At 34.2% G+C, this 17,464-nt stretch overlaps 2 protein-coding genes across 2 annotated transcripts; both read right to left on the bottom strand.

Moving 5' to 3' along the window:
- Nucleotides 1-346: 346 nt before the first annotated feature.
- Nucleotides 347-7,306, bottom strand: LOC105346858 (uncharacterized). Its single transcript, XM_011455605.4, has 5 exons — nucleotides 7,155-7,306; nucleotides 1,547-1,618; nucleotides 1,365-1,446; nucleotides 880-1,007; nucleotides 347-633 (listed from the first exon to the last, which is right to left on the bottom strand). Exons 1-5 carry the CDS (start codon nucleotides 7,180-7,182, stop codon nucleotides 413-415), a joined length of 531 nt encoding a protein of 176 aa, XP_011453907.3. The 5' UTR covers nucleotides 7,183-7,306; the 3' UTR covers nucleotides 347-412.
- A 4,161-nt stretch (nucleotides 7,307-11,467) lies between these two features.
- On the bottom strand, nucleotides 11,468-15,843 carry LOC117688428 (uncharacterized). The gene is made up of 8 exons (XM_066074358.1): nucleotides 15,215-15,843; nucleotides 14,867-15,047; nucleotides 14,529-14,614; nucleotides 14,010-14,147; nucleotides 13,162-13,808; nucleotides 12,877-13,016; nucleotides 12,437-12,618; nucleotides 11,468-12,189 (listed from the first exon to the last, which is right to left on the bottom strand). Exons 1-8 carry the CDS (start codon nucleotides 15,318-15,320, stop codon nucleotides 11,468-11,470), a joined length of 2,202 nt encoding a protein of 733 aa, XP_065930430.1. The 5' UTR covers nucleotides 15,321-15,843.
- Between the last annotated feature and the right edge of the window lie 1,621 nt (nucleotides 15,844-17,464).

Genomic DNA, 17,464 nt, shown 5'->3' with positions numbered 1-17,464 from the left:
AGCGTTTGTGTAGCATAACAAAAAAACGATAGTCCTTATTTGCATTCAAGGAACGTTTTATAAGCTTATTGATATCAACATTTGGAATTAATAAAATAAACATGTGGATTGTTTGACTCTTTGTAGAGAACTTCAGATAATTCATAAGTGGTGTCTTGTATTACTAAATTGTCTATCAAATTTAAAACAAGCTCTTAATGCATGTCTTTGTCAATTTCGTGTTTTTTGCACTTTTTGTATTCAGTTAATATGTATGCCATCTAAAAATCACCCAATTATCAATCAACGCCCTCAAAATAAAAAAAAATTCTACCCAACCACAAACAGCAATACAAAAACACGAAAAATCAATGTGTTAAATCTTTATTTTCTTGGCTATAAAAAACTAACTACTCGACAATTGATGAACACATTAGGGAGTACAGGTGCTGGATTTGGTCAGACACTGCTTGGCAATGTCGTCCCAATACGTGGTCAGTGGGCAGCGACGGAGGAAGGCGCCGTCCGGGGCACAGGAAATAAAGTGGTCACACCTGTGGCAGTCGGCGAAGTCGCCATCAGACGGACAGTCCTTGACGGAGTGAATGTGGTGGCAGCTTCCGGTCTGAGTTCCGGTTCCGGTGTTTGGAATGGCTGAAAATGTCAAAGTACCTACAATTACTTATACGTCTTATATATATTAAGGTAATAAACTTGCTTCCTTTGTAAATTAGATAAATAAAACAACAGAGAAAAAACAGTTCACATAAAACCAGGAAACAACAAAGCAATTCAAATATAAATCTAGGCAAGAAAAGCATTCCTTATTATTACTAGGTAAAACACAGACATATATGCTGGTATGGATAACACGTACAGCAGTACTGCTGTGGTACATACCCCCGGAACCGCGGCACATTTGGAACTCCTCGCCTGTCTTCCATTTATTGTAAGTGTCACAAGTCAGTGACGATGTTCGACTTCCGTCGTCAAGGGCGTAACCATCGTTACAGGTTTGGGTGCAGATGCTGGTGTTTGAATAAGTAAGAAAGAAGATTAATCTTTTTTATATAAAATATTAAATAATACTTGTATTCTCGTAGCATAATACGTAGGGCTAAATATTTCATAATCTAGTCTAGGAAAAAATAATGATAATAAGAAAGGAGGGGTTAATAAAAGAAATAACTTCATTATCTAAATAAAGCAATTCATTGTTGGAAGAAAAGACGTGGATGGTAAGTAAAACGAAAATAACGTTTTGAAAGAATGGTCGATAAAACTTAAATATTATGGGTTGGCTAGAGCACAAGTACCACACTATTAATTTGCTTTGGCCTTATTTCACACGAAGTCAGACAATTTGTTTTCAGGCAAGCACTTACAGCTGTGACGGTTTGTAAACACATTTCACTTTGGCGTTTGCGGCAGATCGAATTGGCGTGCACATTGTCGCTAAGAATGGATCTAAACAAACACAAAATGCTTAAGAAAATGTAAACACTGTTTGCATGATAAAGGTGTAAAAGTCCTTATCAAATATTACAATTAGAAGATCGTTTCTTACCTAGATGAGGGGGGTTAAGTCCTAGCACGCTAAAAAGTAGAGCATCGCTGCCAAAAACGTATGCGCCAAAAACTACAACAAAAGAGAGAGAAATGAAAACCATCTACAGGTCGTAACTAAAGCGGACCGAGAGTAGAACCTGAAACAAAACCTAATAGGAAAAAAAATACTGTATGAATAGCAGACAATGACTCAATTGGACCTTGTAAAATTAAATGAAAAAATGAAAACTGCTAAACTGCTAAACTGAAGACCAAATTTTAAATTTTTCATGCATAAAGACATAAAAAATATAGTAAGTATAATAACACAATACTAACACCAATGCCGGAAAGTCCTTACGATGCCAACTAATTTATATACTGCTTTAATAGTTGTATAGTGGGGCCCTCTTTTTATTTTCGTTTATTTTAGAATTGATTTACATGTATTTTATTTTTAAATGCGCATTTTAGTTCCGACCAACCAAAAACATTTTGCATCATACCATGGGACAAAGTAAAACTGTTTGTTCAGCTCGTTATTTCAAAATCACTGTACTTAATTCCAGCCAAACTTATCCCTATTTCAGATCTGTAATGCTACTCTAGTTTACATAATATGATATGTTTGGGAAGGAAATGTGAGGGTTATAGACAACTCCCTGTAATCAATTAAATGATGTAATGGTAATTGGTGATTTGTATCTCTCCTACATGTACACATGTTAGATGAATGAATCATGATCTCGTGTGTTGTTTTAAAGGGTACCTCCAGTCAATTTTTTCAGCAATCAATAGAATCGATCTATTTAAGAAAGGTCCAAAAACCGCACTTTGATATCTGTACCGGTTTAGAAGATAGAGGCAATTAAATGTGACATTTTCGTCCTTCTCATGCAGTGCGTTGCCATAATGCGGAGATTCAATCACTGCAAGAAGTGTCACACATACATTTATCATAACGTCGGTTTATATTGGAAAATACAACACCAACGCGGAAAACGGACAACAGTGTTAAATACGTGCGCTGAAATTAACATTAATTATCGGGGAAACGGAAACACGTGTTGAATGAAACACCAAATGGTACAAGATATAACCTCAGACATCAGTGGATGGTACAAGATATAACCAGGGACGTAGTCCCTGATATAACCTTCGAAAAAACAACGAGGGTCGATGTATTTTTTGAACATTGTTAAATATTTTAGGGACAGTTTACAAATGTAGATCAACTTTTATGATACGAGGTAATATGCCCCCTCTCACCCGCTCATCACAAACATGCGCATTCCGGAAATTTAGGAATTGGTGAAAATGCCTGCCAAAAGGTCTAACCCCCAACCCATTCCCCCCACCCCCCCCCCCCCCCCAAAAAAAAAATAGCACTAGTATTCAATAAAAATATTTTGGACCAGTTGAATGTGCATACGTAATGGTTAAAAATAGCTCATGTGTACGAAAGCCGAGAAGGATCATTCGAGATTCGAGATTCGAAATACGAGATTCGAGATTCGAAATTCGAGATTCAATATCTAAATTAACCAATCAAATCAAGGATCTGAAAATATGTATCCTAGCGACATCAAACTGTTCTAAATACAAATCATACGTACATGCTCTTATATACAAATAAATGCTATGTTCACTTCTCCCTACCTAACTAAATAATTATTTGTATTTACTTTTACACAGAATATCTAAGTAGACTAGTAATAATGCAGTGTGCTTCGCGGATCTAAGTGATTTCGTTTGCCCTGGTGCATTTCCACCTGATGCGTTTGAACCCTAAGGTATTTCACCACCAGTAATAGTTTAAAACCCGGGTTTATTCAACCCTTTTGTGTAAAAATGCGGTTATGGTAGAGAACTTCATAAGCGTAGCTAATTTTTTCTGTAGGGGGTCCTAGGCCAATTTAAAAAATTTTACTATGTAAATTTAATAAGCTCCAATTTTCCCGAGGAGGGGTTCCAGATCCCCTGACCCCCTCCTTTCTAGATCCCCGCATGAAGATTAGTACATGTATCTAAATAATCTAAATATAAATAATCTGTCCTGTTTCACTAATAAATATAAGCATTACTTATCGTTTTTGTGTAAGCATACAGTGATACACTAGTACTATGATTATAAACAAATCATTGAGATATTATCACATCATACGGAATTACAATTTTTTTTCCTTTTCCTCATTAAACAACTTATTATGAGTCTTACTTTTGGGATTGTTTTCAATATAGAAGGATACCTACTCTCTACAATTAAAGGTAGGGATGATAGGATGCCAATTTGTTCACATTGCCGATTTCTTGTGCAGAGAACAGTAAAACCTTTTATTTGATTGTACATGAATATTTCAAAATTAATTGTTGTACATATATTTTGTTATAATTCATTCATTGATATATCAACAAGAAAGAATAAAAGCATATGTTTCACAGCCAAGTTAAGTTTCTCTGTAGTTTCCTACCCCCCTACCCCCCACCGCACCAAAATTGACAATAATTACATATAAGTCATACAAATGTTTACTTTTTTTGTAAGTAAATCTCTAAAGATGTAAATAAGCACTGCAAACAAAGATGTGTGTAATTAATATACTACTACATTACACCTAGCCAGATAAAATGTAATCAGGATGAAGCTACAAGGGGCGAGTGGTGCAAATTTACCAATTTGTCGCCATACACACAGAACACCAAATAAAGAAACTGTGAGTGGTGTGTGGAATGCATAAAAGATGGCGGCAAATTATCTCAAATAATCAGTGCAAAAAACCACAAATAGGCTGTTATTTGTTACATATCCTGCAAAAACATTGATAAAAAATGTTATCGTCCCATAACATAGCCGATTAAGTTAATGTGTACGTACATGTAATTCTAATATACCAGAAGGCGGACGTATCAGGATCAGGCGGGGATCCAGAAAATTAAATTTCAAAAATGATCAGTTGAATTACATTCAATGCTTTGAAAATTGTTTTAAACTATCGCACGGGTCAAAATGCGTGATAGAAGCTATGTACAGTGTAATTGGAAACTTTCATTTTATATCAATATGTAGTATTACCTATTATAACAAATGAGAGTATAGCACAACTGCCACAAGCAATACATGTCCTTTACCGGCACCACCTCCCTCCCCTTAAAAAATGAAACAGTTGCCGTTTTATTTGCTAAAATGTGTGTGGTTCAAGATTTTTCTAAAGGACATACTGTGGAATCATCAATTTTCGTGGGGGCCAATTTTCGTGGATTCCTGAAATTTTATAGGTTCGTGGGGACGTAATTTCGTGTATTTTCTTATACCTACAAAACGAAATATGACTTTATAACCCTAATATACTATTCGAGGAGGATGTTAATTCGTGGATGAGAGGTACCCACGAAATCCACGAAAATTGAGCCACCACGAAATCTAATGATTCCACAGTACCCGATTAGAATTGAAAAAGAGTCGTACGTTTAAAACTAATTTTGTCAAAATTTTTAGATTCATTTGGTTATATTTTGGTCCATTTGGGTAAATATATGCACCAGCGCAGCTCTAATTAATCAGGCCATAAATTCAAAATATTTTAAAAAATTAATAGCTTTAAATGAAAAGGAAAGCAAGTCGAACTCGATGAGTGCTAATACCTGTGTTGAATGAATGGTACAGTAGGATATGCGCAAAAAGTCCCGTCTACTCCTTCCTACCCTATAATTATTGGAATATTAAATCCGATTATAAGAGTCAAATTAAAAATCAAGTACAGATATGTACCTGTTTATCAAAAGTAAAACTACTCATAATTTATCTACAGTGCATCGTTATGGAGCTACACAGAAAGTTTTATATTTATTTGCCGAGCCAAATAAAAAAAACCTGGAAAACGAAGAGAAAACAAAGTGGGGACAGAATAACTGACACATTAATTAGGACTATATAGCCCCCCCCCCCCCTCTTGAAATGTATATACTGAAAACAGATTATTGGCGTACAACATCCGCACACAATTTAAAGAAAATTTCATGTTTTTTTTATCATTTTCGCTAGCTAATGTAAGACATCACAAATACCCCAAACCCCCTCACGGAAAAGGAAATGCTAGGTGATGAGAGAGAGAGAGAGAGAGAGAGAGAGAGAGAGAGAGAGAGAGAGAGAGAGAGAGAGAGAGAGAGAGAGAGAGTCGATGTAAATCACAGGTGCGCTGACACCGTTAAAATTAAAGCTTGCTAGTTGGTCTGCCATACCCTAGCTACCTCCTCTCTTTTCTCGTTTTAGAGGCTTAATTATTGTCTATATATGCTTGTAACAAATCAAATCAATTTCAAATTCTAAATCAAACTGAATTTGACACTACAAAACTCTCTCTGTGTCTGTCTGTCTGTCTGTCTGTCTCTCTTTCTCTCTCTCTCTCTCTCATATCGACAATGGCATTGCCATACCCTACAATACACTATTCTTATCTGGATTTCGGTTGTAAATCATTATATCTTCTATGGTTTAAAACTTTATCATAACCTATATTTTGACATGTCGATTATTTCATTGAGTTTCGTTTCATAGCTAAAACATTTAGATTAAACAGATCTTTCTTCGCGAGCCGATTTTTACACAGTTGGGGCGAATACCCTTCGGGTTAAAATTGTTCGGGGGGAAATACATACAGGGCAAACACGCAAAGCCAACAGTGTTATTTCTAATTTAATTGTTTATACTGTGTGGGGTTCATTCATCAATGTTAATTTAACCATTTTATAACCACTATATAAGAGCCCTTAAGACATTTATTTGTAGGAAAGAGCATGTACGAATGATCTTTATTTAGAACAGTTTGATGTTGCTAGGATACAGGTTTCAGATCCATGATTTGATTGGTTAATTTAGATATTGAATCTCGAATTTCGAATCTCGAATCTCGTATTTCGAATCTCGTATTTCGAATCTCGAATCTCGAATGATCCTTCTCGGCTTTCGTACATGTGTACTTTCGCCCGCACTTATAAAAGTCCTAAATGAGAAAACCTGTCCTTTCGTGTCTTGTTATTATTGTTTGCCTTAATCTTTCACAGTTGAGTATCGCTTAGTAATTAATTACCTTAAGCTATTTCATGTAAAATATTTTGTATGGTTAAATAATATATACACCTTCACCATCTTAACAGATGTATACATTTTTCCAAACGCCCCCAACCACCCTTAATTCTGTTAATCTCAGAGCTGCATGGTAACCTCGAAGCCCAAACTGCACGAACATATCAAATTCCTGTCAAGTTTTAATTTGCTAATTGAAAAAACGCTGCTTTTATTACATATTTTTCAATTTAAATTTCAGCATGTGTATCGGAAATATTAGATTCGTGGAAGGCGCCAATGATGAAAAGTTATTTAAATAATTTGAACATTCGTGTATGGACGCGACAAATATTTTTGACAGCGTTTGATTGGAATCACGATCCAGGTAATTTAATTTGCAAACATCCGGATGTGTGCTCGACATATATCAAAAGTGATAATGAAAAAAAAAATTGAGGGTACCTTTTTGAGCTATAGAATTTGATTGGTACGAAATAGTTATTTAAGTGTTTTTCCCACTGAAAATTAGTAAAGATATTTCAATATAACTAGGAATTTATACCTGTTAGTGTAGCCAGCAGAATTGCCATTTTGTCTGTCCAGTGTAAGAGAACAAATACCAATAGAGTGCCGCAGTGCTCGGCCTACGGTAGCTGGTTGTCTTATCTCTGATGGGTTCTAACTTCTTAGATATTGATAAGGCAGGGCCCCCGTATCATCGGATATATAGGCTATCGGCCTGTTCTGTTTTACACCGTAATTCTTACATCACCTGAAGACAGGTGCTAAATAGTTTTTGATGTCCGAATTTTGAATAGAGTGATGGTGACTTAGAAATGTAGGTAGCGCTTGATTTAAAAGATATATACAGGTTCTGTCAACGAATATGATTGTCATTTTATCTATTATTAATATTATTTTTGTGTGTGTGTTTTTTTAACGATTTTAAAAGATTCTTTCATGAATACTCTTCATAAGAGTATTAAATAAGAACTTACACAAACTGGAGAATTTACAATGCAACTCTTACAATTGTAAATTTTTGCTGACCTACAGAATTCAATTATCGTAATCATACAAAATTAGTCACGTGCCAATTTTCTATTCCATGTTTATGATCTAATCAAAGATACGGTTTTTAAAAGACGATATGCTAATTTGGTTAAAAGTAGTCCTTATATGAAGAAAGGAATGTCTGGGAAAGTTTAGAGCTGAAAAATGCGATATGCGTAAAAGACTGCCCAACACTTAAAGGAATGTTCAGATAAAATCTGTTTCTGAAAATTTAAGTATTACCAGATTTTTTTTGGTTATAAATGAACGAATTATAGAAGACTAAACACTCCCACTAATTGATCACGCCCCTATAGCTATAGTTAATGGCAGATTAAACTGTAAAGAACACTTTATACTGATATAGATCCACAATCCAAAAAACTCTGTTCATTTATACATGAAATTTTGAATCAGTCTGTCCTCCTTGAACATTTGAACATTTTTCTCATATTTTTTCTCTAATTTGTACTGTACATGTACCTCTGACTCTATATACCTACATTTGTAAATATTTATATATATATATATATATATATATATATATATATATATATATATATATATATATATATATATATATATATATATATATATATATATATATATATATGTACCTCATGAACCGTCATGTTGACGGTTTGAGTGAAATAAATTGAACTGAATTGAATTGGCGCGCACAAGTTAACGAATTGTTCTATCTACGACAGAGAACATTCTAACTAAAACATGACAGCACTCTACATACAGTTAACGAATACTTCTAACACCAATAGAGTACATTCGAGATTGTCGACACTCTATAATGAGTAACTCTGTCTCCAATTAGTGAATACTCTGACATGATCACGATGGCACTCTGGGAATTTAATTTGTTGTGACCGTATTAAGTAACACTCTGACTAAGACATAATGACACACTACATTTTTATGACTAACCTACTAGATTTAACCAGTGAAAGCACAGGTTGATCTCGAAAGAAGAATGGGAGAAAAGAGTTAGTTTTAATAAAGCCGAAACCATGCCCTTTCTAACATCCAATCTCTCCAAAATACTTTAGACTTTATTTGCGAAGATATTGGATGATAGTGCCCCTTCTTGGTTAGATGTCTACACCTTCTTTTTTGTGTATGTTGGATATTTTCTCCCTTTTCGACCGATTTTCGCCTCCTCCCCGCAATCTATAGCCTATGCGTGCATTTAAGGCCACTTTCACAATTGTTGCACAAGCAGATGCGAAAAAATACCGGTATTCGTGCGACTGAAAAAAATTGATATGGTTCGTAAAACGTTTCCAGAATGATCGCATATGAAAAACTCGCACGATTCAGAGCGACCGTTTTGCGATGTGAACGCATTGAATCTTGCGGTATATCTTTCGTCTATATGCGACTGTTGTACATTAAAAGCGAGTGTTGTAAGATAATGCGATAGGATCGCACGAAAGACCATATGATCGAACGATTGGACGGCATCAATGCGATAGGACGACCGGTGCTCGTCCGATCATGTGTTTCATAGTACGAATGCTTGTACGAGTCAGAGGGGGTATATATACCGCCAGTTTCCGACGCACTTCAGTAGAACTAGTTGATGCAAGAGAAGATACCACGCAAGATGACAAAAGCAACGGCCAAAATCAAGTTCAAATTTGGCATGAAACAGATATGCTTGTACAGTGTATTCTGTATCAGAGAACTATAAGCCCCGTTTTATTTTCGCTCGTTTCGCGGATTAAAACTTGGCAAATCCCAATGTCTCATATTATCTCTCTGTTATTCTTAAAACATTGTTGGGGCGTAGTCATGACGAGACAATAACACGGGGCAAAAATAACCCTGTATCCAGTATATACTGGTGGCAAAGCATGGAAACTAAAACTGATTTTTGCAATGATGGTAAATTGTAAAACGTTACAAGATCATCTTGAACACGCTGAGCAACAGTCTCATGGTCGCACAACACACGAAAAACAGCTGCAATTTATCTTACAATCTTTAAGAATCGTGCATCGCCCTTGCAAGTAAAACATGAATTCGTTCTAATGTTCGTGTGTTGCATTTCAATAATTTGGATCACATCTGGTCGCGTCTGAATGCTCATGTCAACGATTTTGAGGAGACTTGATGCGACCACAAAAACTCACGCAACGAATGCGAGAGCTCGTGCGACGAATGCAATAGATCTCGCGAAACCCCAAATTTCCGATCGCAAAGTGTTGTAAACTGCTCGTGCGCCAATTGTGAAAGGGGCTTCCAGAAACTTCTCGACGGTGTCCAGCGTGTAGCTGTGTTCTTAGTCTTCACGTGATCTATAACAATTCTAAAGTTTAATTGGCAGACATCAATGATATTGCAAGACTTCTTCAATTTAAAACTGCTTCTTTTACATTCTATGTGAACCAGCTCAAGTCAGCGATTACAATGTATAAAACTCCGCTTCAAATTTTAATTATTTTGAACTTTTATTTCCTGACTATTAATAAACGCTAGAAGAACAAAAAAGTTTGTTACAATGTTTGTAATACATGAAAAAGGAGAAAAGTGGACAATTTTCAACTCATTTACTGATATTAAGGATGGATTCTTTTCATATTTCTTATATTCAGAAAATGATGAAATTAAGCATGTAGGGACTTTAAGATGTGCTCATTTCAATAAAACAAAAAAAGTTTAGGGTAATCTTGCTTGATTTTCCTTGAAGGTCATTTGAAATGTCAATGCTTAAAATAGAGTTTTTTAGAGTAATAACACAGAAATTCCATAGTGGTATCTTAAATTGATTGTTCAAGAACATAAAATATGATTAGATGTAAAAAAGCAAGTTAAGTCTAAGGTTCTATGTTAAAGCATGATATTAAGTAGTAAAAAAAACGAACTTGTGTGCTTGAATCTCACAAAATATGTATTCCGAATTTCCTCTGTACACTTGAAGAATTGCTATTTTGGTGTTCGTTAATCCCCATTTAATGGATTTTTTTCTATGTATTATATATTCAGAATTTTTTTGTTTTACATTCATAGTGAAGATCAGTAGTGAACAAATCATTTACAGTAAAGGAATTGTTAGGTATTCATGCATATAAGATTTTCAGATTAGCTCGAATTTCCTCATCTTAAAATTTTTCAATAAAAACATGAAAATATATTATTGTAATTGATAGGACAAAAATTAATAAGGCCAGACAAGCAGTTGGATAATATATTCTTTATAAAATGTGATATTATGAATTAATGCTGTTATTATCATGTTTCAAGTCAATAAAAAGTAAATTTTCCGTCCGAATTTCCTCTGATACAAAATTTATAAGATTAATTGATTTTAAAAAAGTTACACATTTTTCTTGATCACAAATCTCAAAATGTACCATGAAATTTTATCTTCCAGTTGGCTGATATGGTTGGCAGATATCAGTGTTAAAAAAAGGCTAAAAATACAATTTATATATGGCAATCTTAGCTGTACTTAAAATATATATTGATCACAAATCTCAAAATGTACAATGGATTTAATTATATCTACAAAATGTATTAAATAATATATGGCATCTAGCTTAGCTGTACATATACATGTAACTATATAATGATCACAAATCTCAAAATGTAGAATGAAATTATATTTTCATGTTTAAAATGAAATTTGGCTGATTTGGTTATCAGTGTAAAAAATGCTAAACAAATGCTACATGTAACTACTATTAACCATGCAGTACATGTACACTCAAAACACTAGTCTAGAATCTTAACTTTCACAACTTGATGAAAAATATTTGTTTAAAGATGAACATATCTTTAAAGACTTTGTAACACGTGGAGCTTTTTTCACATTTTCAGATTGTATATTCCATCTTTGCTATCTCTGTTATAAACAAGTTGTAAAAAACTAAAACAAAGTCCACACCCTGCAATCCTATTAGCAATGTGTCTACTAACTATCTTTTCTGATATCAAATGTTCTAAGGAGGGCAAGTTCTTGCGTACCTCTAAACTATAAGAGTGGCTATCAACTGCATTTGAAAATGTGAATGAAGAAGACAAATACTTCGGATCACTCAAAACCACACCTACAGAGGTCACTAGTTTTTGTAACGCTAAAACATCCTCTAGTGCATCATGAGCCTTGTAAGGTTCGCACACATAGCGTTTGTACAAATTTTCCAAGGAAAATGATCCAACTTTTGAATCAAAAACTTTGAACAACTGTTTTGTGTCAACAAACCCTGCAACACAGTTACCAATTTCCTGTGTTTTACCACAATTTTGCAGAGAGTTCAGAAAAATATGGCAGTCAAAAGACTTGACATTATGTCCAACTAAAACAACTTTTGACTGGAATTTTGTGAAGAAATTCAAAAGTGCATCAACAGCAGCCACCAAGTGTACAGCATCCACTACTTTATCGTCATGAAACATTTTCCCATCAATAACTCTTAATCCAGTGACTTCAGTAGCTTTGTCTGTGATTGGGATCTTTGGTAAAATGTACTGGGAAAATCTGTCTGATCCACACACAGCAGCAATTTGTGTGATGTGTGAGCTTCTGGCTGAAAGGTTTAAACAATGGTACCGTTACAGTTGACAAAGCATGTCAGTTTCAATATCTACCATTTTTATATTCAAAGCATATCATCCAGACAATAAAATAACATTCGATATGGGACATCATTTTAGTATGGTAAAAGACATTAATTAGAATCACATGCTGAAAAGATCTTAAAATTATATTAGACTGCATGTACTTGAAATCCTTGTGTACTTGTTTTTGTGTTTATGTAAACACGCAGTACAAACCTAGCCCTGTTGTTTCAAGGTCAAAGTAGACGTGCTGGTAAATGCCTAAATTTTCAATCGGCTGAAAGGACGGTATACTCAAAGGTGGTGGTATTTCACCAATACCAGTTGGGGTCTGCAAGGCTATTTCTGAGCAATAGGTAGGACCCTCTCTAATCTCCCTTGCTGCAGTCATTTGTTTTCTATGAATAAAAAAAAATCTATACTGTATGTGAATTCAGGTATAATCAGATTATCACTTATTATTAAGAGTATACTGTATATGTAAACTGTTCATCATACAATTGTCAGCATAAAATATCATTTCACTGTCATCATATTAAGTCTCGACACTGGTTGGCATGCATGCATTAATTAGCGTATCTTTACGCAACCTCTATTTGTAAAAAAAATCAAATACATTAACATTATGGTAATGGTAAGGTATATTTCATTCAAACCTCTCTGCTTTCAGGTGCAGTCTTTTTCTTTTTGCTTCTTTGGATATCGACATGGCTTTTTTCCGTCTATTTATTCTGTCTTTGAGAGCAGCTAGCCTCCTTGTATAGGTGCCCGGGGAAATGCCAATCTTCTTGTTGACCTATTGATAAAAACAGGGACTTAATTTATAAAGAATGAATTGCTAAATTCATAGTTCCAATTCTTGCACTAGTATATACATATATATTCATACCGAAAGTAATCAAAGCCTAATTTTTTTCTAAATTAATGCAAATTTTGCTTGCCTGCACCAGATAGCCTTGACCAATATTTTTTTGTGCTACACTTGCTGCTACTCTGTATGTTATTGTTCTGCTGAAGAGGCGATTTTTTGGAGCTTTGGATGCCACAGTTTTATTAAAACTTTCGTTTGGTTGCGTGCTTCCAAGATTGGCTAATTTCTGTGAATGCTTCTTTAACTTGTTAAAAATGCCTTCCAGGTCTTGCTGCAGAGCTTTATTTTCCAATGGTCGACCATAAGGGAGGGATGTAAACTTTCTGGTTGGGTCTCTTTTATGGTGACACCAAAGTTTATCACATTCTTTGTGATTATCAAAGGGATGAAAGGACAAAGCAGTCAGGCCTTTTTCAATTCCACTTGGGCTACCCTGGTTCTGAGAAACCATATAGTTGAAGCACTTCTGAATGTATCTTATGATTTTAGTGGAGAGGCTTTTATGCGTTTTTTGAAGATTGTACAGGGAATTTGCAATGTTCTTTTTTACATGGTTCTTGTCGGACTGTTTCTGGATATTTGGATCTAATTCTTTGTTGATTCGCGTGATAGCAGTTGTGTCGTCATCCCCAACCAGTCCTTCCATCCTTACTCCTTTCTCCAGTGTCCTTCCTACCATCTCCACTATCATATCAGGCTCCATGGACTTTGAGCTTCCTGTAAATATAACATTCTTTTTTAATATCAAAAAACTTTTTTTCCTTAAAAAGTATAATATATCTCTTTTCCCTTAGACTTTAGAAAGAGGATAGGATTTTAAAGTAAAGTATTTCACATTGCTTAAATTTTTCTGCAGGTATGCTTTTAAATATTTGCATGAATTAAATTATTTTGTTGAAGTTTTCTAAGTGACATTACCTGTCCAATTTCTTGTACATTCATGTGGAGCAGGTGGTGTGTTCTTCCTTTCCGCATTCTCACAAATCTTGCATGTTTTACTACGGACACTGTAATCGATGACTTTCCCTGTTTCTACACCCATCATTGAGCAATGGCCTAGACATGAATTTAGATGAAAATCAGTGTTCTTAAATTTTGGCTATAAAAAATCATATTACATTTTAATAACATAGATAATTCACATCTACAAGGAATGACATATTTAAACTGTAAAGTTCTTTATAGTACATGTATGTATATAACATATATATCAACTTATATATAAACTTTCACATAAATAATAAAATATTTACATAATCAAGTGTAATATATTTATCAAGAAATAAATTTAAAAATTTCATACTTTATTTTTGTATGAAAAAAGCGATAATCAATTACAAATACAGGTATGATATAAATAATACATTTGACCCAGTAATTTTTTTTAATATCAAACCATATGATAATCGTAAAGACTCCATAATTGTATAATATTACCTGTAAGGCTATCATATGATCGGCCACTTCCGCGCTTTTGCCAAGCCCCATCTACACTGACACTTATGCTGGACGACTGTTTCTTTCTGTGGGAAGATATAATATATATAATAAACATTTCTTAATAATTCAACAGCCATATATATATATAATATCATTTTATGTTTTTGTAAAATGTATCTCTGTTTAAAACTCAGAATTTATAACATGCTCTTGTAGTTTTAAAAGGGTACATGGGGGTGGGGGGGGGGGGGGGGCAATTCAGACTTATTTCAAATTACTTATGACCATATGCCTATATAATATCAATTTTAAGTGCATGAATTATAAAAATTTACATGTTTGTTGCCATAACTTCTTCTTCTAGAGCTTCTTGCATCGATAAGGAAGCAATACATTCTGTAGCTTTTCCAATCTCTACTTGTCTGCTGCTTAGTAGTGTTCTGCTGATGGGTGGCATGTTAAGCTCAGCCAGTATTCCACTTATCTGGTCAAAGCCTATCCCAGTGTGTTGTACAGCTGTCAGAACATGAAAAGAAAAATAATCCAATAATAAAATACATACCATCAATTATTTAATATAATATTCATTTGAATACAATTTTCATTATTTTAAACTTAGTTATCATTATTGTTTTGAATGTTTGTCAATTTTTATTCATCCAATGTACATTGAATATACTGACCTGCTGCTAACTTTGTATTGGCATCCCAAATTTTATTATGCCTTTTTCCTGTTGGAACATTGTTGATCATTTTGCAAGCAGAATTCATGCAAGGTATTTTGAGCATAGCTGAAAGACCAAAGTTTGTTATTCCTTGGCAGTGGGAAAGTTGTAAGGGTAAGCCGCATTTCTTGCAGGCAGACAAGCCATCAGCAAGTACCCCAAGCTCAATCAACCTACGGCCACATCTCCAGTCCTTTTCAAGACGAGGGGAGTCTATTACCTTAATTGAAAAAAAAATCTTGTTCTGAGATTTCTTTATGCAAAAACTCTGATCTTGGTTAAAATTATTTTTTTCCGATGTTGTATTTTGTCATTTTTTCCTTCAAATTCTTCATTGTATGCATATTTCTTTTGATATATAAATTTTAATGAAAAAATACTTATAGGTATAATGATATATATGAATTTAAAAAACTGACTTATGATATCCATCATAATTGTGTATTAGTGAAGGTTTAAACTTTTAAAATCCATATTGCTTTACCTTAAAAAATAAACTTATGCGACCTGACTTAAATTTGAAAAAGAAAAATGAAAAAGATTAAGACAATTTTAATAGTAAATAAAAATTTCAAATTTATCTAATTTTTTTTTACTTCATCTTAATACAAATCTCTTATAAACTTAAGGTAATTCTATATAAAAAAAGGTTTTACTGTGCTAGTTAAAGTTTTATGACCATAAAATTTAAAAAGGGGGGTTATATAACAAACAAGGAATAAATTTATAAAGAGTTAAATTAAATCTTTTAATATTACTAATCTTATCATAAAAATTGTAAATGATTCGTTTTGTATCTCTGTGACTTTGAAATATACACCCAAGACGTTTAATATATACTAAGTATTGTATGATTTATTGGGGGGGGGGGTTATAATGCCTTATTTTTTATCCGTATGGGCCGCCATATTTCATGATAAAGTGTAAACAGTGGGAAATTATTCTCTGATCGTTTTCTCTTGGAATAATTTGGATAACTATTACCTTTTTACAAATTTAACAGAGAGAAATAAACATGGTATGTGTTACATATTGCAATCTATTTAGAGAACAACAAAAATGACGCTATCTCTGTCGTCTGCCTGTGCAGTGGCGATATACCGGTATACAACAAATACAGTATGAGCGATGTTAGAGTTTGCAATGTGTATGTTATGATACTATTGAACATAAAATGCGTAAATATCATTTTTCTCATATATATTCAATATATAAGCAGTTAGAACTTACATTTCCAGTGTAAACAATCTCAACCTCTTCGAGATCTACTGGAACATTGTCAACGGAGTGACAGTCGTCTGACTCAATTGTTTCATTGGTGGAAGCGATTTTTGAATAGCTATGTGTCTCGGCTATTTTTGTGTTCTCCCATCTCTGTCGAATCCCCCTTTTTATGGAGTCGTATTTGCGTTCCCGTCGTTTTGACACAAAACGACCCTTCAATCTCGGCCTCCCCCTCTCCATTTGTTTTTGTTGTTATTCGCGCCGACTACGGCATGTCGTAAACGACATAATTTTACTTTTTCCTTGGTCTCAACACATTTAATAAGTTATTATTTTGTGAAATGAAATATATTCATAATTATTAATGTTGTTTCATTGTGAATTGCAACAGTTTGAATTTTACGACATGTTCATATATGGAGACCCACTTGAGGTAAAAAATGATGAAAAGAATCCATCCTTAAAGCACAAAAATTGCATCTGCAATGGAAAAAATGCTGTCGGGGTGGAGGGGGCAATAAACTTACATTTGTTTGAATAGTCATAGGTGTTTTGTTATATATATACCGATGAATTTTTTTTGTCGGCGATGCCGAGTTTCTTGATGCATGGTATCAATCATTGGAGTATTCCAACGCCGTTGTCCAATTTTAAGAAGACTGTATTCAAAGATAAAAGGAATTCTGGGGAGTTCTCCGTACACCGTTTAATGCAATAGGAACAGAGTAAGGATGACGGTTACAGCGCCCAAAAGCTGATCAAAAAGTCGATTAAGAATGGTACATGATTAGATATGGGTTTCATTCTCACGGACAAGCAAATTTCTTCGATATATTTCTTCTTACGACTCCAAGGAAGCTCGGTTCATTTGGGGTGGGAGGATCCAAGGTCAAATTAAAGGTGCTCTAAAAATTTTGTGACTCTGAAAACCTCATAGGGTCCCCGACTTAACCATCCGCACGCGCTGTTGTACGAGATCCTAGA

Source organism: Magallana gigas, chromosome 2 (assembly GCF_963853765.1).
Source record: "Magallana gigas chromosome 2, xbMagGiga1.1, whole genome shotgun sequence".
In the NCBI taxonomy this organism is placed as follows: domain Eukaryota; kingdom Metazoa; phylum Mollusca; class Bivalvia; order Ostreida; family Ostreidae; genus Magallana; species Magallana gigas.
The sequence above is the reverse complement of the archived record's forward strand: the minus strand, read 5'-3'. Positions and strand labels throughout refer to the sequence as shown.

Excerpts from the sequence above, each read along its gene's own strand:
- LOC105346858 (XM_011455605.4), bottom strand. The coding sequence starts at position 7,182 with ATGGCAATTCTGCTGGCTACACTAACAG. Across the intron at positions 1,619-7,154 it reads TCTGCTGGCTACACTAACAG|TTTTTGGCGCATACGTTTTT; the intron begins GTATAAATTCCT and ends CTTTTGTTGTAG. Across the intron at positions 634-879 it reads AATGTGCCGCGGTTCCGGGG|CCATTCCAAACACCGGAACC; the intron begins GTATGTACCACA and ends TGACATTTTCAG.
- LOC117688428 (XM_066074358.1), bottom strand. The coding sequence starts at position 15,320 with ATGCTCAAAATACCTTGCATGAATTCTGCTTGCAAAATGATCAACAAT. Across the intron at positions 15,048-15,214 it reads CAATACAAAGTTAGCAGCAG|CTGTACAACACACTGGGATA; the intron begins GTCAGTATATTC and ends ATGTTCTGACAG. Across the intron at positions 13,809-14,009 it reads ATGTACAAGAAATTGGACAG|GAAGCTCAAAGTCCATGGAG; the intron begins GTAATGTCACTT and ends TTATATTTACAG.